Source organism: Dipodomys ordii, unplaced genomic scaffold (genome assembly GCF_000151885.1).
Source record: "Dipodomys ordii isolate 6190 unplaced genomic scaffold, Dord_2.0 Scaffold5, whole genome shotgun sequence".
NCBI classification, from domain to species: Eukaryota; Metazoa; Chordata; class Mammalia; order Rodentia; family Heteromyidae; genus Dipodomys; species Dipodomys ordii.
Window position 1 is genome coordinate 33,999,944 of NW_012267221.1, and position 24,518 is coordinate 34,024,461.

At 36.9% G+C, this 24,518-nt stretch overlaps 1 protein-coding gene across 1 annotated transcript in view; it reads left to right on the forward strand.

Annotated features, from left to right (window-relative positions):
* Window positions 1-24,518, forward strand: part of Itgav (integrin, alpha V) — an 86,755-nt gene that overhangs the window by 29,773 nt on the left and 32,464 nt on the right. Inside the window, exons 3-13 of the mRNA XM_013028956.1 lie at window positions 345-436; window positions 2,727-2,841; window positions 8,496-8,557; window positions 11,323-11,368; window positions 13,091-13,216; window positions 14,258-14,302; window positions 15,971-16,014; window positions 16,104-16,160; window positions 17,587-17,639; window positions 18,373-18,575; window positions 22,818-23,009. Of these exons, the coding sequence (XP_012884410.1) occupies window positions 345-436; window positions 2,727-2,841; window positions 8,496-8,557; window positions 11,323-11,368; window positions 13,091-13,216; window positions 14,258-14,302; window positions 15,971-16,014; window positions 16,104-16,160; window positions 17,587-17,639; window positions 18,373-18,575; window positions 22,818-23,009 (1,035 nt within the window). The remainder of the gene's footprint in view (window positions 1-344; window positions 437-2,726; window positions 2,842-8,495; window positions 8,558-11,322; window positions 11,369-13,090; window positions 13,217-14,257; window positions 14,303-15,970; window positions 16,015-16,103; window positions 16,161-17,586; window positions 17,640-18,372; window positions 18,576-22,817; window positions 23,010-24,518) is intronic.

Sequence of the window (24,518 nt, forward strand, 5' to 3'; positions counted from 1 at the left end):
ACTTCCAGTTTTCTCATGGTTTATTGGAGATAAGAGTCTCACGGTCTTTCCTGCGTGGGCTGGCTTTGAACCGTGATCCTCAGATCTCAGCCTCCTGAGTAGCTAGGATTACAGAGGTGAGCAATAGTTATATTTTTACATCTACATTATTATAATTGATGTTGTTGATGACAGTGAGATATGTATTCTTTTTACTAATTAGTTGGAAATAACAATATAAATATATGTATATATGCACAATGCAGTACTGGATTAGTCAAAGGTATACTATTTGTAATCTGGTTAGACATAAACTCTCTTATACATTGTATTTGATCCTCACCTTTCACAATGTTTTTCCTCAGGCAACAGAGATTATGCCAAAGATGACCCATTGGAGTTTAAATCCCATCAGTGGTTTGGAGCATCTGTAAGGTCAAAACAAGATAAAATTTTGGTAAGTCTTGGATATTTCCTTGCAAATGATTTTACTTATGCAGAGACATAGAAGTCTTTTTTTCTTTTTTTTTTTGGCTTTTGGTGCCAGTTCTGAGGTTTGAACTTAAGGTCTGGGTACAGTCCCTGAGTTTTTGTGCTCAGGGCTAGTGGTCTACCACTTGAGCCACAGCTCCACTTCTGGCTTTTTGGTGGGTAATTGGAGATGAGAGTCTTATGAACTTCCCTTTCTTTCAAACTATGATCCTCAGAGCTCAGTCTCCTGAGTAGCTAGGATAACTGGCTTCAGACATAGAACTCTTTTGTTTTCAAGCAGATGTTAAACTTCTGTATGATCAAAGTTACCAGATATAATGAAGTAAGAGCTCTCAGAGGCCACCTATAAGAGGGTACCATCTTCTCTTGCCTTTCTACAACTAGGATTCTGTGTCTTTCACTCCCATGCCTACACTGTTCATTTTCCTTATCTACTTGGTAGTTTTCACCAGTTTCTTTCTATGCAGTCAAGTTGAAGAACTCTGTGCCTTTGAGTACCACAGTATTACAGTATTTCTTGTATTGGTACTTGTACAGTATTGGTATTACCGTATTTCTTGCTCCCATTCTCAAGCTGTTTGTTTGTTTGTTTTTTCTGTTGTTGGTGTTGTGCTGGTCCTTGGGCTTGTCCTGGGTGCTGTCCCTGAGCTTTTTTACTTAAGGTTAGAGCTCTACCATTTGAGCCAACAGCTCTACTAGATCCAGCTTTTTGGTGGTTAATAAAACTCTCACAGAGTTTCCTGCCAGCTGACTTCAAACCACAGCCTTCAGATCTCAGTCTTTTTAGTAGCTAGGATTACAGGCATGAGTCACTGGCACCTGACTTCAAGCAGTGAGTAACAAAGGGAATCAGAGCATTTCACCTACCCTCTTGATGAAAACAGTTGAATGTCTTTCTTTTGTCCTTAACTAAATAATAATTCCCAGAATAAATATCATCCTGGCTTATAAATATCTCCAAACTCAGGTTACAGGCTGTTTCTTTGGCAACATTTCACTCCATCTTATGTATTTCAGTTATAGTGGTCTTTTTATTTATCTCTCCTGCCTGCCAGATCATTTCCAATTTGTACCTTAGTGTTGGTCTTTTCAATGGGAGGAAAGTCATACAACAGGTCTTTGTCATTCAGATTTGAACTTTAATTTCATTTCCTCCTAGAGCCCTTCTCTGTTTTAATTGCCTCCTTTGTATTTGATATTGTCCTTTTATTTATGTGGTTAGGGAGAATTTTGTTTGCAAGTGAAGTTTCCACAGGGCTTTTAGATGATTTGTTGAACTTTAGCAGTTGGAGATGAATGATGGGATTTAGAAGGGGTATGCGAGGCAGAGAAACAAGAAACAGAAATAAGCAGTCATCCACATTGGAGCATCAAGGATGTATAGAGCAGTAATGACCCTCCTTTCAGTTTGTCAAAGCAGGTATAAAACCCATTGCTAATGTCTGCAATGTATATGCTTTTTTACCAAAATCATTACAGCAGTCCATTAAATTTTCTATTACACAATTAAGTTCTTACACTTTAGGTAAGTTCTTATGGCACTGACATATATGTTATTTCAACATTCCTATATAGTCTTTAAATTGGAACTCTGAAAATAGAAAGTTCACAGTAGTTAAAATAAGCACTACAAATTCCTTTATTCTCTTATGAAAATATTTGTCACTTAACTTAGGGGTGTATTCTACGTATATAAAAAGGTTATTCAATTCAAAAGTTGATTTAGTCTGTGACTGTCAGCTTAGCATAGAGCATCAAGAAACATGCTAGCCGGAGTAATAATTTTGTTATTTTGAAATTATGTATATGGACTAAAAACATGAGCTTCAGAAGAATGTGAGAAACACACTTACTTTATAAGTCTTTCTTCATGAGAAGTTAGATTTTTATTAATGCTTAAAAAGTTTTTTTTTTCATATCAGGTGCTAGTGGCTCGTGAGTATAATCCTAACTACTTAGAAAGTTGAGTAGGATGTCAAGGTTTGAAGCCAGACCCAGAAGAATACTCCATGAGACTTTTATCTCCAAGTAACTAGCAAAAAGGCAGAGGTGGACATGTGGCTCTAGTGGTAGAATATTAGCCTTGAGAGAAAAAGTCGAGTCAAGTGAGAATGTGAAGTTCTGAGTTCAAGCCCCAGTAACATACACTCACACACATACACACACACACACATATACACACACATGATCATTCTGAGGTCTTATAAATGGTCTAAATGGTGATAACTTGTCATGAATTGAACTTTTGGTTGTAGGCCTGTGCTCCATTGTACCACTGGAGGACTGAGCTGAAGCAGGAGAGAGAACCCGTTGGAACTTGCTTCCTTCAAGATGGCACCAAGACTGTTGAGTATGCTCCGTGCAGGTCAAGTATGTATAGAAAGTTGTACCTGCTGCTCACAAGAGTGGTGGGGAGCCGACTTCATTAAACATGTATGTGTGTGAGTGTGACTCTACATGTGTGATGCAATATGTAGGCTTTGTGCTCTTGGACAGCAGAATGAAAACAGACCTACTAAGGAGAAAAGAATTATACCTACCCAGTAGATAGTATTTGATCGGCAGTTATTCAGTTATTAGTTATTGTTAGCAATTATGAGCTATTGCTAGTAATAGATGATTTGGGGACTTTCTTTTTTAATCACACTTTGTAAAAGATGCTCATTTGATTTGAGCTTCTCCAACAGAGATCTGGATCTTCACATGCAAGATGCTGATGCAGTAGTTTTAGGCTAAGCTGGGAGATCTGTAACAAACTCTACAAAGTAATTTTGATGACACCAAAATTTAAGAACCAATGATTTTTTTTTTTACTATTAATGATGTTAAAGTAAAACATTATTCCTTAGAAAGCCACAGATTATATATGAAGATGATTATTGAGTTTAAGAGTCTTCAGTTGATATTTTCCATTATTATTCACCTTTCTTTTTTGGGTGTTATTTATTTTATTGACTTATTATATTTTATAGTCTTGAAGTAGCTTCTTCTCATTCAGACTTGCTGTGCTTCTTTGCTTCCAAGCTCACTTTTTCTCACCTGTCTTTTGCTATTGATTGATTTTGGTTGAAATGTCAAAGATGACTTCATAAATTTACCATTTTGATTGTGCTTTTTCTGTAAATCTTATTTCCCATTGGAGATTGCAGTTCTTTTTCTCCTGTACTTTTTGATGAATTGGCCACTACTTCAGATCCTCCTCTGCAGCACCAAATTCCCCTTGTCTAGAGGGGTCACTGCAAGGTGTACCCTAAAACTACACATGGTAGTGAATCCTAATCAATACCATGCTTTTGCCAAAGCATACATACTATAATAAAATTTAATTCATAAATTAGGCACACTAAGAGATTAACAATAATAACTACTAGTTAAATGCAACAATTATGATAACATACTATCTATAATAAATGTTACTGCGGGCCTGGTTTTAACAATAATAACTAGTTAAAAGCACCAATTATAATAACATACTATCTATAAGAAATATTACTGTGGGCCATGTGTTCAGTGGCTCATAGTTATAATCCTAGCTACTCAGTAGGCTGGGATCTGAGGATCCTTGGTTCAAAGCCAGCCCGTCAGGAAAGTCCATAAAACTCTTACCTCCAATTAATCACCAAAAAGAGCCAGAAGTGAAGCTGTGGCTCAAGGGTAGAGTGCTAATCTTGATCAAAAAGCTTAGCGACAGTGCCCAGGCCTGAGTTAAAGCCTAAGTACTCCCCCCACCCCATGTCCACAAAAAGAAAAAAGAATTTTTCCTTTAGTATTTTCCATATGTGATTGACAGCTAAGGGATGACCATTGTACAGTATAAGACTACTTTGTAGGCCATTGCATTTTATGTTCCACTGATCGTAAGTAATTGAGCAGAGGATTAGTAACAAAAGTACAACATAGAATACTCTTCTTACTAGAGTTCTTTTCTTCCAAGGTAGGCAACATGTGACACCAGGTCAAAGTAGATGCTTGGTTCTTAAAATTCTAAGTATTTGAACCTCTAGGAAGTTTCAGGTTGTTTCACTGAGCACTTACATTTTTTCATCAAGATCAAGTTTCTCTCATGATCCTTCCTGTTGTAGGTGGTAAGTAAAATCAAAAGAATGATACCTATTCAAATCTGTGGTATGTGAGTAAAGAGTCAGACAGAGTACCCTGCACAGGAGGAAATGGGAGGCTTCATCGTCGGGGTGTGAGGCTGGTGGTATGCCATCATCAGCTTGGAATGTTGCCTGTGCCACTGTCCTCTTTGGAGGGAAAACTTGTATTTTAAATTTCTATATTGAAAAAAAATTCTTCCTACAAAAAGTTATGAAGAAGGCCTGCCCCTTCTGCGTCAGAGTATAGCTTATTCATATGATGTGCATTCATGTACATGTACACACATAGAAACTCTCTCCTACCCTCTACTCCCTCCCCCATTTCCCCACTTTGTCCTTGGGCCTTATTCTCATTTGAAAAGTTTAGAGATAGAGACAGTTGAAACAATTGTTTTTCCTAAAGTTCTTAGTGGTCAAATGAACATTTGAACCCAAGTCTTTTCTAGTTTTCATTTTGGTTCTGGGGATTGAACACGGGGTCTGATGCATGCTAAGCACCTTATACCACTGAGTACCAACTCCTAATTCTAAAGAACTTATTCCCTGCATTACAACAGAAAATGCTTTCCACTGCAATTACTTCTTTTTAAATGTGGCTTTTGTATAAATAATTCTTCTGGCCTTTGTGTGTGTGTGTGAGAGAGAGAGGGGGGGGGATTGAAAGAGAATACACATTTTATTTTATTTTATTATTTAATTTTTATTTTTGGAGAATACACATTTTAGAAATGGTTCTCCCTGTATCTTTTGTATGTTTTGTCTGTTTGATTTAGGCATAGAGATTTTAATGTAATTTAAAGCCATAGTTTCTCATATATTTTGTGTCCAGATCAGGTGAGCAAGTGATAGATTGTGAATCTGTTTTAGTAAGTAAAGTTTTGTTGGGGAATTACCATACCTATTTGTTTATGTCACCTTTGAGAGCTGAATACTTCTGTAGTTGCTACAGAAGTACAGTGCACTGTACTTTCTCTAGTACTCTGTTGGTCCCTAAGCATAGAATATTTACTGTCGTGACCTTTACAGAAAAGTTTATTGAACTTTGATCTAAATAATAAAACCTTAAATCTTAGGAAAAGCTTAAAACACAATCTCATAAACACACAAAAAAGACTGAAAGCCTTTCTTCCTAATAAGTCTGGCTTTTAGCAGCCCTGATTATTGTATGCCTTTGGTTTAATCTACCAAGCTACCTAGAGGTTCAGATTAAGAGAAGAAAACCTCAGGAGCAAAGCTTGAAAATATAGGTTATAATCTCCAATTCTTTAGTGGTGAGTAAACTCACTTAGCAACTCTGGGCCCTATTTCATTATTGGTAAAACATTAATCCCAAAAAAGCACTCCAGAGGTACAATGCTAGTATTTTATATTTGCTTCATGCTGCAGTAAATTATACAACCCAGTAATTGACTTCACATGATGATGCTAGCTTTGTAGAGCTACATGGCTAACTGCTTGATAACCATGCTTGTTTTAGTTATAGTAGTTTCTGGAGGGGGTAGTTTGTTTTTGCTTATTTGGGTTTTGGTTTGGTTGGTTGATTTTGTTTTTAACGTGATCCACATGCTTACCCTAGAAAAGGAACTTCACTGTCTTCTACCAACTTACCTTATTACTGAGTACGATTACTTCTGGCTTTTTTCATAAGTGTATCTGTGATCATTCCTGGAATTGCACAATAAACTAAATGTCCATATGTTATAAAAGTGCCTAAGCCACAAGTCATAGGATGTAAATATCCTTTCAACACCACACACAGACTAAGTCCTTTGTTTCTTCTGTTTCTATTATCTCTGTCACACTTGTTGGTGTTTTCTATTCCCCTCACAGAATGAGAAGTATGTTGATTTGAGTGAGAGGGTGCAACATAGTACTAAAGATATGTCCAGATATGGGCCCATACTCCTAGCTAGCTGGTAGGCCACTGACAATTTACATAGTTTCTCTAAGTCTTATTTTCCTTATCTGCAAAAATGATGAATAATATTAATAGTAATTTTAATAGTAATTAATAGTAATTTTAGGATTACTATGAAGATTTGAAAAGAAAATGCCACGAGAAGTGCTTTAACACAGTACCAAATTGGTAGTAAGGGTGTAATAGATAGTTAATCTTTCTATTGTAATCAGTAATATTTACACTTATTATATCACCAGTCTTAACTAGTGGAAGAGTAACCATCTGTAGAAACAACACCACAGCCTTCACTGAAACAAGTTGTGTTCAACATGAATGTTTTAAAATTATAAATTGTAAGAAATACTCGGCTTAATGTATACCTGTTCATGAAGTCTTAAGGAGTAGTTATGTGTTTCAGCTGGATATTTTGGAAATCCAAATAAAGCAGATAGTTTTACAGTATGGTAATCAAAAAAAGCTGTCTTTATAAATAGCCTACAATAGTTCCCCAGATGTAGCTTAAATAAAGGAAACACACAGCCAACTTGAGGTTAGAGCAGAATTCCTTGTATGATTCACTTGACACTAGAAACCCCAGATCCACATTTTCCCACTCCCTCTTGGCTAGACAATTTACATTGGAGTAGTATTACACTTTTGTGGCCATTTTCTTAAAATAAAATTATATTTTTAGTGTGTAATCTTGTGGGCAATTCCCAGGTTTTAAAAATGGGTTCAACTTTTTTGATGAAATTATTTTGACAAAAAATTTATTTTGGAAGTTCATCCCTATGACTGAAAATAGGTAATTTTGGTCCCTATATTTGGTGATCAATACAGTAGTAACTTTTTGTAAACTTGTAATATTGGCTGCAGGAAATCTTTGATAATGGAAGGATTATGTTCAAAATTAGTTGATTGATTATTTAATTCAGAAGTATCCTTTTTCACAAGAACTACGGTAAAAGTGACAGGGAAAGATTTGCAAAAGAGTGAATCTACGGAATCTCTCATGGTTGAAAAATACTTGAAGTGTCATGCTTACATATGTTTGCTTTAATTCTCCAGTATTGTGTAGTTTGTGAGGGTAGTTGTATATTTTGGTCTTGACAGAGCATTAAATTTTGGGATTTTAGTTTTTTTTAAATGTTACTAGCATGGGAAGTTTATGGAAAACCTGGCAACTCTAGGGTAATAGTGAAAAACATTTCAGATTGGAGTTTGAAGCTTACAGATAACAGTGATTTATGTATAGTGGTCACAACTTGTGTGTGTGTGTGTATGTGTGTGTGAGAGAGAGAGGGAGAGAGAGGGAGAGAGAGAGAGAGAAAGAGAGAGAGAGAGAGAGAGAGAGAGTACGCGCTAGAGAGAGAAGACCCAGACCCAGTACTTGGAACTCAAGGACTGGGTGCTGTACTTGAGCTTTTTTTCTCAAGGCTAGCATTCTACCTCTTCAGGTACAGCTCCACTTCTGGAGGTTAATTGGAGATAAGCATCTCATGGACTTTGTGCCTTTACTGGTTTGCAACCCTGATCCTCAGATCTCATCTCAGTCTTATGAACAATTAGGATTTGAGCCACTGACTGGTATTAAAAAGAAGACATATAATAAAGGAGAAAATGTTACAGTATATTATGTATCAGAACAGTGAAGTTTTGTGTAAGTACATATTTTACACATACACATACATGATATGTATTAGATTGTGATATAAACTATAATACTGCTGTGTGTTGTGGTTAAAAAAAGAAGTTCTAAAACCACTGTTGCAGTCGATCCTTCTGATTTCTGGTGACTTGTCCAGGTACTTCAGTGTGGCTCTCTTTCTAGATCTGAGGAGACGGTGCTGGTAAATGTGTATGCTAACATTCAGAGTATGATAATAACCAAGTGATTGAATGGCCAATCACAGACATGAATATATTATCTTACATTAATAGTGATACCAGGTTTATCTCATGCTTTGTTTTGTGTTATTTTCTTGTTTTGGGGTTTGTATATATTTCCAATCTTTTCATTTTAGAAAATATTGATGCTGATGGACAGGGATTTTGTCAAGGAGGATTCAGCATTGATTTTACTAAAGTAAGTTCTCACTGAGGATCCAATGAGATTCATCTGCCTTCCTGCCTCAATTGTGGTTAAAAATATCTCCTCCTAAATTCTTTCAGCTTCTTATTATATCTGTTATGTGCTAGAATAAAATAGCTAGTAAATAACCCACTCATTTTGACATTCTTTGCTTTGTATTATTCCTTCCCTGGTAAACATGCTTTTTTGAAATAGAAAGTCATCCCAGGGAACATGGAGAAAAGTAGGGAATTTTCTCAGTAACGGGTGGTGATTCCATATTAAGTTTCTGGAAGTGAAAGCATGTCTCAAGGAGTCAGCCATGAGTGAAAAAGCCACATAAGAATGTTAGGTCCTGCGTTCAAATCCCAGGACCAGCACACTCAAAATAAGTCCATTTCCATGGATGTATGAAATAATAAAAAAATTTTAAACTGAGACTGAATTTTCGCAAAAGTTGTCAACAGAAGCTGTGTTCCAGAATTAAACTAAGACACATGCGTTTTTGCTGTCTAGTTTATACCTGTGGGTGCCAAACAACACCAGGGCATGAAAAATCTTCTGCATCAATGCTGTGTACTTTCAGCTAAATTCATATGCTCTTCAGAGTTGGCAGATCTGTTGTTGTTATATATTTTGTACCAGTACTAAAGTTTGAACTCAAGCCTTATACACATGTTTGGCATTTTTGCTTGTAGCTGGCACTCTCCACTGGTGGAGCTGTGCCACAGTCTAGCTTTTTGCTGATTAATTGCAGAGAGAGTTTCATGGATTTTTCTGCCTTGGCTGGCTTCAAACTATGATCCTCAGATCTCAGCCACCTGAGTAGCCAGGATTACAGGCATGACCTACTGTTGCCTAGCCAGAGTTGATAATTTTATGTCACCTAAGGTGAAAATTATTATTGAAAATTTTATTTTCAAAAATAAAATTTCTTAAGTAATTTTTTTTTGCTTTTAATTATATTCCCCTCTGGAAGTACAGTCTTTGTTTTTTTTTTTTTTGCAGTTCTGAAGTTTGAACTCAGAGCCTCATGCTTGCTAGGCAGACATTGTACCATTCTAAGTGACATCTTCAAGCCTTTTCTATACTTTTTGCTTCTTGTCTGGGCATGTGTCTGGACTATGATCCACATATTTTAGGCTCCCATTATTACTGGATGATTGGAGTGCGCCACTATGCCCAGCTGTCAGTTGAGAACATTTTTTTTGGGCGGGGGGGTCTGGTCGTGAGGCCTGAACTCTGGGCCTGGGCACTATCCCTCAACTCTTTAGCTCAAGGCGAGCGCTCTACCACTTGAGCCACAACACCACTTCTGGCTTTTTTTTCTGCTTATGTGGTGCTGAGGAATCGAACCCAGGGCCTCAGGCATGCAAGGCAAGCGCTCTACCACTGAGCCACCTTCCCAGCCCATGTTGAGAACATTTCTGTCTAACCTGGCTTCAAACTTTGATCCTCTTGACCTCAGCCTCCAAAGTAGCTAGAATTACAAGTGTGAGCTACTGCACCTGTCTTACATTTTAATATCAAATTGAGATTAATTTGAAGTTGTAAAAATATATTAATTGATTAAAAGTAGTTTCCTGAGTATGTTATGGTGGTGCATACCTGTAATCCTAGCACTTGGGAGGCTGAAGCAGGAGGACCTCAAGTTTCAGATCAACCTGGCTACACAGTGAAACACTGTGTTTCAAATGTGTATATAGGAAGTTTTCTGAGAAAGTTTATTATGCTTCTCTCAGAAATTGTGGAAAATTAAGAGTGCCTTAAATTTGTAAAAACAAATGAAACTAAAAATCACATGGTAAGGAAGAACTAATAAAACACTTATCTAAAAAATGTGTGTCTTTTATTAAATCTCTCATACAATAGATACTAACAATTATTGCCAGGTAACAGATTTTACTAAATATTTGCTTTTGAATGCACTCAGCTTCATATTACTCATAATTCTGAATCTTAGGAAATCAAAGATAAATAAAAATTATAAGTTTTTATGAGATGTTTTTAAACACACATTATTCACATCTGCAGTTTAGTGTTCTCTGTGCCCATTGCTATGACACTGTTTCCCACAAGTATTCTTAGAGTGTCTCATTGTTAAATGAACAGTTCTTTCCTTAAACCCATTTCTGAAAAATGCTGTTAAGGCTTAACAAGCACGAGATTATTGAAAGTGTGGATGGAGTATGCACACATACACACACACATACATATGTATATATAGGGAATATGTATATATGTTGGGAGGGAAAATCTCTTGTATACAGCAAGAAAAAATTGCTGTAACACTTTGTTTCAAACACAAAATACTTTGAACTGGTCATAGTATGTTATGGATTTAGGAAATGTTAGTATTATATAGATCTTTATCCCATTTTCTACCTGTTTAAATGTGTGAGACATAAAAGGTTTTCCTTTAGAAGAAAGTTTCTCAACGATTATTAGAATCAGTCTTAAAAAGTCACATCTAATATACAAAATTAAAAAGTAATTGTTTCTTATTATATTTCTACTAGTACTTCATTCAAAATGTGACAAACAGCCAAGATCTACAGTAAATTTTTTCACATATTAATGAATGTATTGTAATTTTACTTTTTAAACAACCCACTGAAACTGAGTTAGATGAGTTTGAGGTCTATGATTTTTGTTTTTATATATGCACAATCAATGTAAATACAACATAAATGGCTTTGATTTTAATGTGTTTATTGCGTTTATTTCTGTTCCAAAGCTGTATTGAAGTATGTATTCTTTTGTTCTATGCTTCAATCCAGGCTGACAGAGTACTTCTTGGAGGTCCTGGTAGCTTTTATTGGCAAGGTAGGTTAATATTCTAACTCATTCATTAATGCCTGTGTGTTTCTGAGTGACCAGGATTTTCATGCACCCATGAAAAATTTCAAATTATTATAAAGAAATGTGAAATGTAATTTAAATATGTACTTACTCTTTATACAATGTATTATAAAGAATGTAGAATACACCAAATGTTATGTTATGCATATATTCTACTAGAAAATAAAAAATCCTCAGCTGGTGGTTCATGTCTGTAATCCTAGCTATTCAGGAGGCTGAGATCTGGGGATCCCGGTACGAAGCCAGCCCAGGCAGAAAAGTCTCCATGAGACTTTTTGTTGTTGTTGTTTAAATGACTATTTTTTAATTGTAAAGGTGATGTACAGAGGGGTTACAGTTTTATATATATATATATATACATATATATATATATTATATATGTCAGGTATTGAGTACATTTCATTTTGAACAGTGTCCTCTAAGACTCTTATCTCCGATTAACTACTCAAAACACAGAAGTAGAGTTGTGGCTCAAAGTGGTAGAGTGCTAGCCTTGAGCAAAAGAGCTCAGGGACAGCACTCAGGACCTGAGTTCAAGCCTCACAAGTGACAAGAAAAAAATCCTTATAATAATTTACTAAATAAATATTTATGGTTATTTAAAATAATACCTTGTTGTTGCATGTGGTATATACGTCTGTTTTTCAGACGCTCAAGCATTAGTAAGTGTAAAACCTATCAGTATAGGCAAGACTGTGGCATTCTAAAAACTCAGGGTTAAAAAGTATTTTGAAATTGTTCATGAGAATACCAAAATGATGATTTTCTTTCAATCAAAAGTGCTTTCTTAAATGTTGAAAACTTTTAATAATAAATGATCTCATTAAGTGTTTAAAAATATATCAAACTGGGAAGTGATGTAAAGTAAAACATTATATTTAGTCTCTGGAAGCCTAATTACATTACCATTTGAGCTTGCACTGGTTGGTAATGCCAGTAATCCTAGCTTCTCAGGAAGGCTGAGACCTGAGGATCATGGTTCGAAGCCAGCCCAAGCAGGAAAGTCCATGAGATTCTTATCTCTAATTAACCATCAAAAAAAGGTGAGAACTAGAGTTATGGCCATGTAGTAGAGCACCATCCTTGAGTGATAAAGCTCAAGGACAGCATCCCTGAGTTCAAGCCCCAGTACTGGCACCAAAAAGCAAAAACAAACACCACACCAGTTTGCGCAGAATTTGCTTTTTGTCATAAGTATTTTATTATAATGAATATTTTCGTAGATCTCATAATTGTCTCTAAAAGAATAGAAAATGTTTCTTCAGGTCTGGCTTACTCAATACCATTTTTTCCAAGTCTTTCCATTTCTTTACAAATAGGGCAATGTCATTCTTTTTGATGGAAGCGTATCAATGAGAGTTCAAGCCCCACACTTAACCAAAAAAAAAAAAGAAAGAAAGAAAAGAAAAGATCAAATCTTAGATTTAGCATTAATAACGAGAGAATTATTTAAGACTGAAGGATTAGAAATATCTATCTGGCCAAACTTGAGACAGGTAGATCACAAGTTCAAGACTGGCCTGAGTGACAATGTAGAGGGATTCTGTGTCACAAGCAAAACAAAAGAAAAAAGTAGAAATACTGATACCTAATATGTATGTTTTTGTTCATATAAATATCAGCCATTGTCTGCATGATAAAGTTTCCATTAGAAGGTTATTTATGTGTGTGTGTGTGTTTTTTAAGGTCAGCTTATTTCGGATCAAGTGGCAGAAATTGTATCTAAATATGACCCAAATGTTTACAGCATCAAGTATAATAACCAATTAGCAACTCGGACTGCACAAGCAATTTTTGATGACAGTTATTTGGGTAAGTAGAACCAAAATAGAGACTCATTTATTAGAACTGTGTATTTTTCCTGTAATTTGCATATAGTACTTTAGTATAAAAAGTTATATAATATATTATAACATAGTATATGTAATACTACATTTAGTAGAAAAAGGTTGAAAAGCAAAAAAATAAGGCCAGGAGCTTGTGGCTCATACCTCTAATTGTAGCCACTGAGAAGGCTAATATCTATAGATCTCAGTTCAAACCCAGCCTGAAAAAATTTGTGAGACTTATCTCGTATTAACCAGCTGGCAGTAGAGGTATAGCTTAATTGGTAGAGCAAAAAAGCCAAGCAAGAGCACAAGGCCCTGAGTTCAGGCCCCAGTTTTGGCGCGCACACGCACACACACACACACACACACACACACACACACACACGCACACACACACAAATATGTTCATATATGTGTGTTTATAGCAATAATTAATAGCTAGTCTTTAAGGTGAGCATATTATATTTTGGGTACTTTTCTAAGTATTTTGTTTGCTCATTAATCCTCAAAGCAAGGTTATGAGAAGGGCACTATGATTATTCCTATCTTCTGGGCAGAAACACAGAAACACAGAGAGGCAGTCTCATCCCATGCCTGAAGTCACCTTGCCCAGCCAGTCTGATTCCAGAACTATCCGAGTCTGCTAAATTACAGTTTTGGATTTGAGGATTTATTAAAGTTTGTTCTCATTCTTTAATTTTATTTGTAATCTGTGGTACCAAATCACACTATAGAAGTACTAATTTGCTGCTTGAGAGAATCTGTTATTTGTTAGTACTTTTGGATGAATTGCAAATATACTCTGTTTTTACAGACTTCCTTGTAGAGTGAATTAAAACCATTTGATTCCTATTAGAAACACCCTATTTGAGTATTTAACTGACTTTGATTTTAAAATTTGTTTATGGTAAATATCTACCATTCTCAGAAGACAAAGGGTTACCCAATTAAAGAAGTTACTTGAAAAGTTTGCAGGAAAGAAAACTACTCTACCTCATGATCTCTCTCTTTGTTTCTTGCTCAGGTTACTCAGTGGCTGTTGGAGACTTCAATGGTGATGGTATAGATGGTAAGAAGAACCTGTGATATGCTTAAGTATTTGAAACATGTTGACATTGAATTTTTTCAGCAACTTAAAGCATTGCTACAGAATATTCACAGAAAGGAAGAACAGAGGAGAGTCCAAGCTGTGTCTCTGGCGTCTCCTCCACTGGGGAGGGGCTGAGAACTCACAGAGCTGCTGTGGGCCTTGGTCTTTTTCCCTTCCCAGCCCCCAGCACTGTGAGTTCTCAGCCCCTTTTGCCCGAAATTCTTCACCTTTCCTGCAACCTGCTTGGTTCCTTTATCTAGGTTTGATTTGTAACTGATGCTGTAAGTTTTAGATTTGTTTGTTCTAACCCATTAGTGAATTAAAAGGCAGGAAACTGTTTAAAGTAGACAGGACAATTTTATTTGAAATTGAAAGGAAAGCTGTAGAAAGTAAGGAGACTATGAAGAGAGAGTCCTCTTTGAAGGCAGTTACTATAGGATGGGTTCCTCCCATATCTTCTCCCCTTGTCATTGTGCTGATTGTGTGATGGCTTGTGCATGTACCACCCTGGCTCCTTCGCTGGCTAGACAGACACCCAGAGCATTGTGTGAGTAAGAAGTATTTAAGCAGACACCCAGGGCATTCTGGAAAGAAGCATTTGAGCTGGAACTTGAGTCACAATGGGAATAAGTGTCATGATGGATGGGCCCTATGTTATCTGCCATGTGTTACGTCTGCCATTTTTTATCCCTCTCTACCTAACAGTTACCTTTCTTTCTCTTATAGCTTCAGAGAACCATCTGTAAATATGGCTTTTCATTTTTTGGTTTGTCATCTTTCTCGGCAAGCTTAGATTTTACCTTACCTGGCTCATTTTTCTGTGTCACAGTTACCACCAGCTACCCCATTTCTATTTACTTTGTTTTTTTTTTTTTTACTGTAAATATAGCATTTCTTAGGTAACTTTTTCTTATCTCTTCTTTTTTTTTTGGGGGGGGGGTTCCGGTCATGGGCCTGAACTCTGGGCCTGGGCGCTGTCCCTCAGCTCTTCAGCTCAAGACTAGCATTCTACCACTTGAGCCACAGCGCCACTTCTGGCTTTTTTTCCCCCTGCTTATGTGGTGCTGAGGAATCAAACCCAGGGCCTCATGCATGCAAGGCAAGCGCTCTACCACTGAGCCACCTTCCCAGCCCCCTCATCTCTTCTTATTTAACAAGATTGCATTCAGTGAGTCCCTAGGATTTCTTTTCATTGAGTCCCTAGGAATGTGTCATTTTATAACTTTTGATTTTATAGTTAAAAATGCTAGATTTAGTGGCTCAAACCTGTTATCCTAAGCTACTTAGGAGGTGGAGATCTGAAGATCAAGGCTCAAAGCCAGCTTGAGCAGGAAAGTTTGTAAGATTCGTACCTCTAATTAAGCGACAAAAAATCCCTAAGTGGAGTTGTAGCTCAAGTGGTAGAGGTCTAGCCTTGAGCAACAAAAAAGGACAGTGCTTTTGCCTTGTGCATGTGTGCACATGCGCGAGCAAACACACATACAGGATGCTAGATTTATTATGGAGTACCAATTTTAAAAAATCTCTTGTTCATTTTTTACTGAACAAGCATAACAAATCTTAAAGCTCTCTGGTTGAGCCACCGTCTGCCATTTCCAATGTTGGTCTTTAAGAATGAGTAATTAAGTTTTTGTTTTTACGTTTCAGACTTTGTTTCAGGAGTTCCAAGGGCAGCAAGGACTTTGGGAATGGTAGGAAAGCGCAAAGATTTTTTTAAAAAAAGAATCCATATTATCGTGTGTTTTACTATTTTTCATTTACTTTTGTTTTTCCTACATAGGTTTATATTTATGATGGGAAGAATATGTCCTCCTTATACAATTTTACTGGTGAGCAGGTATGCTTTTAAATGTTACTCCTCCCCTTCATCATAAAAGCTGGTTATTACATAGGAGAAAGTGTTTAAAATAGAGAAAAGTGTGAAAGACATCTCTAATCTAGTTAAACAGATAATCCATTAAACTACCATGTGATAGTATATATACCACAAAATGCTATATATATATTACTTTTATGAGTGTGAGCATCTGTATATAAATAACATTAGCTCAATGTATTTTACATTCTATGTCATGTTTTTTTCCAGTCAGTTGGAGGCATAAAATCTGTTACTTGTTACAATTAACATTCAACACATTTGTGTGTGTGTGTGTGTTCAGGGACAAGATTTTGCTATATTAGTCAGCATTTTCTCATCAGCATTTTCTAACATATTAAAACTTTTTTGGCAGTTATTAAAATGGTTTATGATTCCATAAGACTCAGTGTAGTAGATACAAGATAGGCTTTAGGTATTTTGCCTTTGTTTTCGCCAGAGTAATTTTTTTAACTCAAACCTTGTGTTACTGCATAATAGGGCGAGTAGAGTTTGGTTTGTTTCATTTTAGGAAGTGAAAATCAAATTGCACACAAATAAAACCACAAAAGCTTGATTTTTCTTTGCTATTATCACTAAATTCTCCTTAAGGAATGATTTTTATTAGATGCAAAAAAAAGCACAGCACATAGATGTGTGTTATAGATGAGACGAGCAAAGTTAATTTTTACTACATGAAATAAAGTAGTTCTTTCCAGTGCTAGACATTTTCTGTGAGAATTTTACGATATCTGGATTTATGTCCCTTTCATAATTATTTCCAGCAAGGCTGCTCTGACTGTGATGGTGATAGTCATAATAGCCCATAATAAACTCAGACTCACTTCTGCTATGTCAGCGTCAAAAGCAGAACCATCTAGAGTCATTGATTGAAATGTGAGACAAAAATGAGCTCCATTCAGTATCTTTCTAAACAGTTATTTCCTCTCAGTCTTACTAGTTACACATAGAGACAATTATTATTAATTACTATTAGTTAATAATTGTCATCATCCCAACTGCATCGGTATCCATGTACAACATCTTGGATTCAGTTAAAATGCCTGTTGGTGACTATATGTCTTTCTGTTAGGGTGTCTAACATTTTGAGGGGTAGAGAGGAAATGAGATGATCGCTTAGGCCTTGGAAGGAGAAATAACTAGGATTTTACTGAAGAAGACCTTAGAGTGATGTGCCTAGAATACATTTGACCCATATATCTAGGAAGATAAACAGGTCTTATCGCTTGATTGTATTGGTAGAATAAATGAAAAGACAAAACATTCAGATTGAAATGCTATATTCTGAGAAAAGTAATCCTTTCTGTGAGATACATGTACTACAAATGTGAATTGTCTTATCTACTTGGTCCAGATATAAACATCTTTTTTGCATCTTCTTATTCAGATGGCTGCATATTTTGGATTCTCTGTAGCTGCTACTGACATTAATGGGGATGAGTAAGTTTAACAAATGTTTCCAGAAACTGTTTCTTGTGCTTGTGACTATACTCTCCTAAAACTAAACATTTTTCCTTCACTTTCCCTGTCTCTTGCCTGCTAAAACCTTTCTTTTTAGGGCAACGATTGGAAGCAATGTTAATAATGAATATTAGTAAACAATTGTGTTGGTTATAATTTTTTCAATAGCTTTTATAACTAGAAAAATATTTTTGCTGTACTGGTAGTGTCTTGAAAGACTTGAAGGAAGATTTGGCTTTTGAGACTGTGATTCCTATGTTTTGGTATGATAGTATGAGTTTCTACACCTGTCTCTAGGACTGAGTCTGGGTTCCTGTAGTGAATATTGGATGATCTATGTATCTGCATCACCTATAGCTGCTCAATCATTGCTATGACTGGTTTTGGTATCAATGTAACCATAAGATATCCAAAGAGCAGGTATCCTCAGGGCTTGAACTTAGGACCCTGGTACATTTGTTCAGGTTTTGTGCTCACAGTTGGTGCTCTACCATTTGAGCCACACATCTACTCAGGATTTTTGCTGATTATTCAGAGAAAATAGTCTTAGATTTGTCTGCCTGCACTGGTTCCAAGTGATTCTCAGTTCTCAGCCTTCCGGGTAGCTATGGGTAAGTGCTGAGCCACACCATTGCCTGGCTGGAAACATAGTTTTAATAAGAAGGAAAAGAGATTGCTTTGATTTTGTTCAGTGAGAAAACTATTGTTTCAGTTATGCAGATGTGTTCATTGGAGCACCCCTCTTCATGGATCGAGGATCTGATGGCAAACTCCAAGAGGTGGGGCAGGTCTCGGTGTCTCTGCAGAGACCTTCAGGAGACTTCCAGACTACAAAGCTCAATGGGTTTGAGGTCTTTGCAAGGTTTGGCAGTGCCATTGCTCCCTTGGGAGACTTGGACCAAGATGGCTTCAATGGTAAGGTCAAAGTGTAGCAGTTGGGGGTTCTGATTTTGTCTCCACCTGAAAAATGCCCTAAAATCCTATCAGTAGGCGCTCACTTGAATAAACATCCTTTGTGGAAAGATGGTTGCTTTTTAAATTCTTTATTAAAAATGAGAATAAAATAAAAATGAGAATAAAATAAAAAAATAGTAACTTATGAGTTACTATTCAAGCAGTCTGAAGGCTGAGTGTCAGATGATTCCTTTCTGAAAGGAACTTTCCTTCTCTGTAAATGGCGGTATTTCTCTCTGCATCCTGCTGAGACAGTGCCCTCTACTGTCTATTTGGATATTAATGCCAAATGCTGCCAGGCATCTAGTCAAAGCAGGTTGACTAGTGGCATGCCTACCTCCTAGGTGTGATTTTCCAGTAATGGTTTTAAACCATAAATTTCTTGTGGCTGTGTAAGAATTTGAGTATGTTCATTGGCAGATGTAAGAGGTGTAAGCTCATTTTTAAAAATAATTTTAAGGGCTTGGATGTAGCTCAGTGGCAAAGCACTTGCCTAGCAAGTGCAACGTCCTGAGTTCGATCCCCAGTACCAAAAAAGAAAAGACAAAAAAAACACAGTTAAAAAAAACCCAAACAAAAAAAATTTTTAATAGTTGTAGATACCTAGATATCTTTTTCCCCCCAGTCCTGGGGCTAGAACTCAGGGCCTCGGCACTGTCCCTGAGCTTCCTTTTGCTCAGGGCTAACACTCTACCACTTGAGACACAGTGCCACTTCCGGTGTTTTCTGTTTATGTGGTACTGAGAAATTGAATGGGCTTCTATAGATTATAAACTAGATACATGAAATGTAGATCACAAGATGTGCTGGTAACAAAAGCTACATTTACACCTGATGACATTCAGTGGCATTGGTTCTGTATTATGACTCCTTCCTTTCGAACTACCCCCACCAGAAAAACCTTAGATATCATAATCATAAAGAGGGTTATCAAAATGATCACTATCTATTCTATGAGCCAGGTGTCTGGCTCAGGCCTGTAATCCTAGCTACTCAGGAATTTGAGATCTGAGAATTGAGATTCAAAGCCAAGCCCAGGCAAGGAATGTCCATCTCCAATTAAGCACCATCTCCCCCACCCCCACAAAAGTCAGAAGTGAAGCTATAGCTCAAGTGATAGAGCACTAGTCTACCCATAAAAACACAAACCAGAAAAGAAGAACTAAAATGATCAGAAGAGGGAAGAAGTTGACTGCTTGAAAATATAGCCCTTTTAAGATATAATAGCCAAGGATGAAAATAAAAAGAAAACATGTATAAAAATACTTAAGAGGGCTGGGAAGGTGGCTCAGTGGTAGAGCGCTTGCCTTGCAAGCATGAGGCCCTGGGTTCGATTCTTCAGCACCACATAAGCAAAAAGAAAAAAGCCGGAAGTGGCGCTGTGGCTCAAGTGGTAGAGCACTAGCCTTGAGTTGAAGAGCTGAGGGTCAGCGCCCAGGCCCAGAGTTCAGGCCCCACAACTGGACCCCCCCCCACCAAAAAATACTTAAGAGTTTAAGGCTGGGCACCAGTGGCTCACACCTGTAATCCTAGCTACGAAGGAGGCTGAGATCTGAGGATTATGATTCAAAGCCAGTCTGGTTAAGAAAGTCAGTGAGACTCATCTCTACTTAACCACCAGAAAACTGGAAGTGGTCCTGTGGCTCAAACTGGTAGAATGCTAGCTTTAAGTGCAAAAAGCTGAGGGACAGTGCTTAGGCTCTGAGTTTAATCCTCACAAAAGATTAAAAAATTAAAAAAGGAAGTTTAGAAAAATTACAGTTTATATTAACTGGACACCAGGGGCTTATGTCTATAACCTTAGCTGCTCAGGAGGCTGAGATCTGAAGATCTCAGTTAAATGCCAGCTCAATCAGGAAAGTCCATGAGACTCTTAGCTCCGATAATCTACCACAATAGCTGGAATTGGAGCTGTGACTGAAATAGTAGAGCTTGAGCCTTCAGCAAAAAGAAACTCAGGGACAGTACCTATGCCCTGGATTCAAGCCCCAGTAGTGGTGCACTCACACACATACACAAAAAGTTTATATTAAATCATCCCTCAATAGAGCAATATTTTGTTCAGAATTTATGTTATAGTAAATACTTTCTTAATGTCAGCTTAGAAATTATGCTTACTTTTTATAATTTAACAAAGGAAAAAAGACTATGTAATTTAAATACTTATTTTTAAAGGATAACACATTTTTAGTTGATGCTTGTACAGACCAAACAGTCATTTGTGGGATGAAAATGAGAGTAAGGCTGAGCCCCCAGGTCACAGAAGAACTAGCATTTCAGAAGGGGCAATGTATATGTGAAACATTTGACACTAGCCTGTGATCACCAACGTGTTTGAGATACTTAACACAAAGGAGGAGAGATCAAAGTGTCTTTGATGTCTCAAGGGGTATCATTGAGGAGTCATAAAAATCATGTAGGTACAATAAAGAAACTGGAGCAATTTGGTATGGCTGGTACAGAAGAGCCATTATAGATGAGAGAAACATGTCCTTGATATAAAGTTTATGGGTTTTTTGGTGTTTTTTTGTTTGCTTTTTACTTTTTATTTTTGTGCTGGTCCTGGAGCTTGAACTCAGGGCCTACATGCTACCCTTGAGCTTCTTTTGCTCAAGGCTAGCACTCTTATCACTTGAGCCAGAGCTCTGCCTTTTGGTACTTAATTGGAGATAAGAGTCAGGAACATATCAGCTGAGGCTGTCTGCCAACCTCAGTCCTTGGAACTCAGTCTCCCCAGTAACTAGGATGTTTATAGGTGTGAGCCACTGGTGCCTAGACACACTTGCCAGTTTTGAAGAGAATGGGCGGTGAGATCAGGACTAGAAGTGGGAGCCACTTACTTAAGAGGCTGGTGTGGGGTTCAGGAAAGGCATAGCAATGGCATGGCTGAGGTGGGAACATTAGAGCCAGAGAGATGCAGATAGGTTGTAGTGCTATTTTAGAGTTAGGGAAGGTCATAGTGACCAGGTAGTGTTTGGGATATTGTGTGTGTGTATGTGTGTGTGTGTACACTGGCCCTGGGGCCTGAACTCAGGGCCTGGACCCTATCCTTAAGCCTCTTTTTCCCAAGGCTAGTTCTTTACCACTTGAGCCACAGTGTTACTTCCGGCTTTTGCTTGTTTAAAATTTTATGTTATTGTAAAGATGCTGTGCAGAGGGGATACAGTTACATGAGTAAGTTAATGAGTATATTTCCTGTCAAGAATTGTTACTCCCTCCTTTGTTGTTCTCCCACTATCCCTTCCCTTCCCCCCCACTCCTCTCAATACCCCCTCCCTCCACCTCAAAGTTATAAAGTTCATTTCCAGTATACTGTCTTGTGGGTATCATTGTTGCAAGGACTATATATAATGAAGCATAGCAACACTTAACTCCAGCTTTTGGAAAAAAGAGGCTCTCATTAGACCCTCTATACAGTTCGTTCTTTTTCTCTATTGTTTTTCCCCCTATGGTTTCCTCATTTGCAATAATTAGTATATATCTAGGATAATTTTGTCAGATGAGCAGAAAAGCCCAAAAGCAATGTACTTCCGGCTTTTTCTGAGTCCCATGAACGTACCTGCCTGGGCTGGCTTCAGACAAGGATCCACAGATCTTAACCTCCTGAATAGCTAGGATTACAGGCTTGAGCCACCAGTGCCTGGCTGAGATTATTATTTTTTAAAGCATTGAAAATGTTATATGTTTATGTATTTTTATGAAGTCATAACTTTCAAATATATTTTTGAACCAGATTGACTTCTATTGAGAAAAAACGAAAACTAGGTGTAAATAAATGATGATGGGGGGTAGGATTTTCAGTTACAGAATGAACTTTAGATGAGTTTTTGACCTGTGCTCTTGCCACCTTCTACTCCCAGATTTTAAAGATAAAGCATTTGAAGTCTGAATGGTTTGTCCAAGATCAAACCCAGACTATCTCAATCCAAACTAATGTAATTTGTAAAATGGCATAAATTTACAATTTTTGCTTGAGGTTTCTTAAATTAGATGAGTACTTTTAAATGGAATACTGCATTGCACTTTGAATCATTACTTAACATGGTAAATGGGTTCTAGAAATACTGAAGTCTTCATATAAATAATTGTAAGTACTAAGATGCTTCTCTGTCCTTGTCTACCTTCTGCTTTCTTTGTCTCCTTCACTCCTTTTATTTCTCTTTCCCATCTCTTGCCCCATTTTCCTCTCCTTTCCTCCCACAGATATTGCAATCGCAGCTCCATATGGTGGTGAAGATAAAAAAGGAATTGTTTATATTTTCAATGGAAGATCAACAGGCTTGAATACAGTACCATCTCAAATCCTTGAGGGACAGTGGCCTGGCCAGAGCATGCCACCAAGCTTCGGCTATTCGATGAAGGGAGCTACAGACATAGACAAAAATGGATATCCAGGTACTTTCTCACCAATTCATGTGGCTCTTAGACGCCTCCATTCTGTAGTTAGCAGTTTTAGTTACTCTTTTCTTGATTTAGATTATTAATCTTTTTTTAACTTAAATTTTATGGTTAAGGTAGAGTTACAGTTACACAAGTCAAGTAATGATATAAATCTTTTAAAGTTAATATTTCAAGTGTCGATCAGGCACCTGCTATATTCAAAACATGGTTCTCACTGAAAGGGATAAGAACAAAGTATAAAACAAATATGCTGAATTTACTGTATTACCTTTAAGTCTATTAGAATATCAGAAAAAAAATCTAATCTTGTAGATGCTATAAACAAAAGCCAAATACTTGGTCCAGGTTGTTGTTGTTGTTGTTTTTAATAGCCATTTTGAGCTCTTTTTTCTTTTTGTATGTGTGTGTTACTGGGCTTTGAACTCAGAGCCGCAAGTTCTCACTTGGTTTTCTTGCTCATAGCTGATGCTCTACCACTTGTTCCCTTCTAACAAATCTTATTTTACCTTACTTTTCATCTCCATGCATTTATCTCTGCACAGTTCTACATTGTATACCTCAGGGTAAAAATCCTAAAATTGTGGTGGCAAATTTATGTTGTTTTAAGGTTGTTAATACATATTGGCTCCATTTGTTAGGAAATGGAAAGACTTGGGAAAAATTGTATTAAGTGAAGTAAGCCAGGCCCAAAGAAACATAGGTCTCATGGTTTCCCTTATTTGCAATATCTAGTACATGTGTAGGACAAGCACAAAAGGTCAAAAGCGATGTACATATAACGATACAAGATGATGTTAAGCGAAATGAACCAAGATAGGGACACAAACAGCTTTTTTCTTTCTTGCTATTGTTTCTAACCTATTTATAAGGTACTATGTGATTTTTTTTTGTTGCTTTGTATGTTCCTCCCCCACGGTATAACCCCTGCTTTCACTGTATTTGATGTCGGTGCCCTACATCTTGTATGTACACTTCTCTAATTCGGGAAGGGGAAGGGAAAGGGTAAAAACAAAATGCTTAAATAAAGATACAGGTTGACCCATTGTAACAGTGAGATGTACAAAACACTATGTTGAAATGAACTTACAACTTCGGCCGGAGGTGTAGAAGGGGGTGGCAGTGGTGGGAAACAGGGATGGTAGGGGAAAAACAAAGGAGGAGGCAAATGCTCAATAGGAAATGTACTCATTATCTTGCTCACGTAACCATAACCCCTCTGTACAGTATTTTTACAATAAAAAAGTACAAAAAAACTAAGAGATAAAAAACTTTGTATTAAAAATTACCTAACAAAAAAATTAACGAACTTTTTTTCCTCCCCAAAAAACAAATTTACCAGATGTTTTTTTTTAATCAATAAACAATTGATTGTTTTCCCATAATCATTCCTTTTTTCAAATAATTTGGCTATAAATGGATAATATTACTTTGTCTCAGTTAACAGTTTCAGATTACTGGTGAGCATTTTTAATATATCTTTTTGCAGTTTGGGGGCTTTCTAAA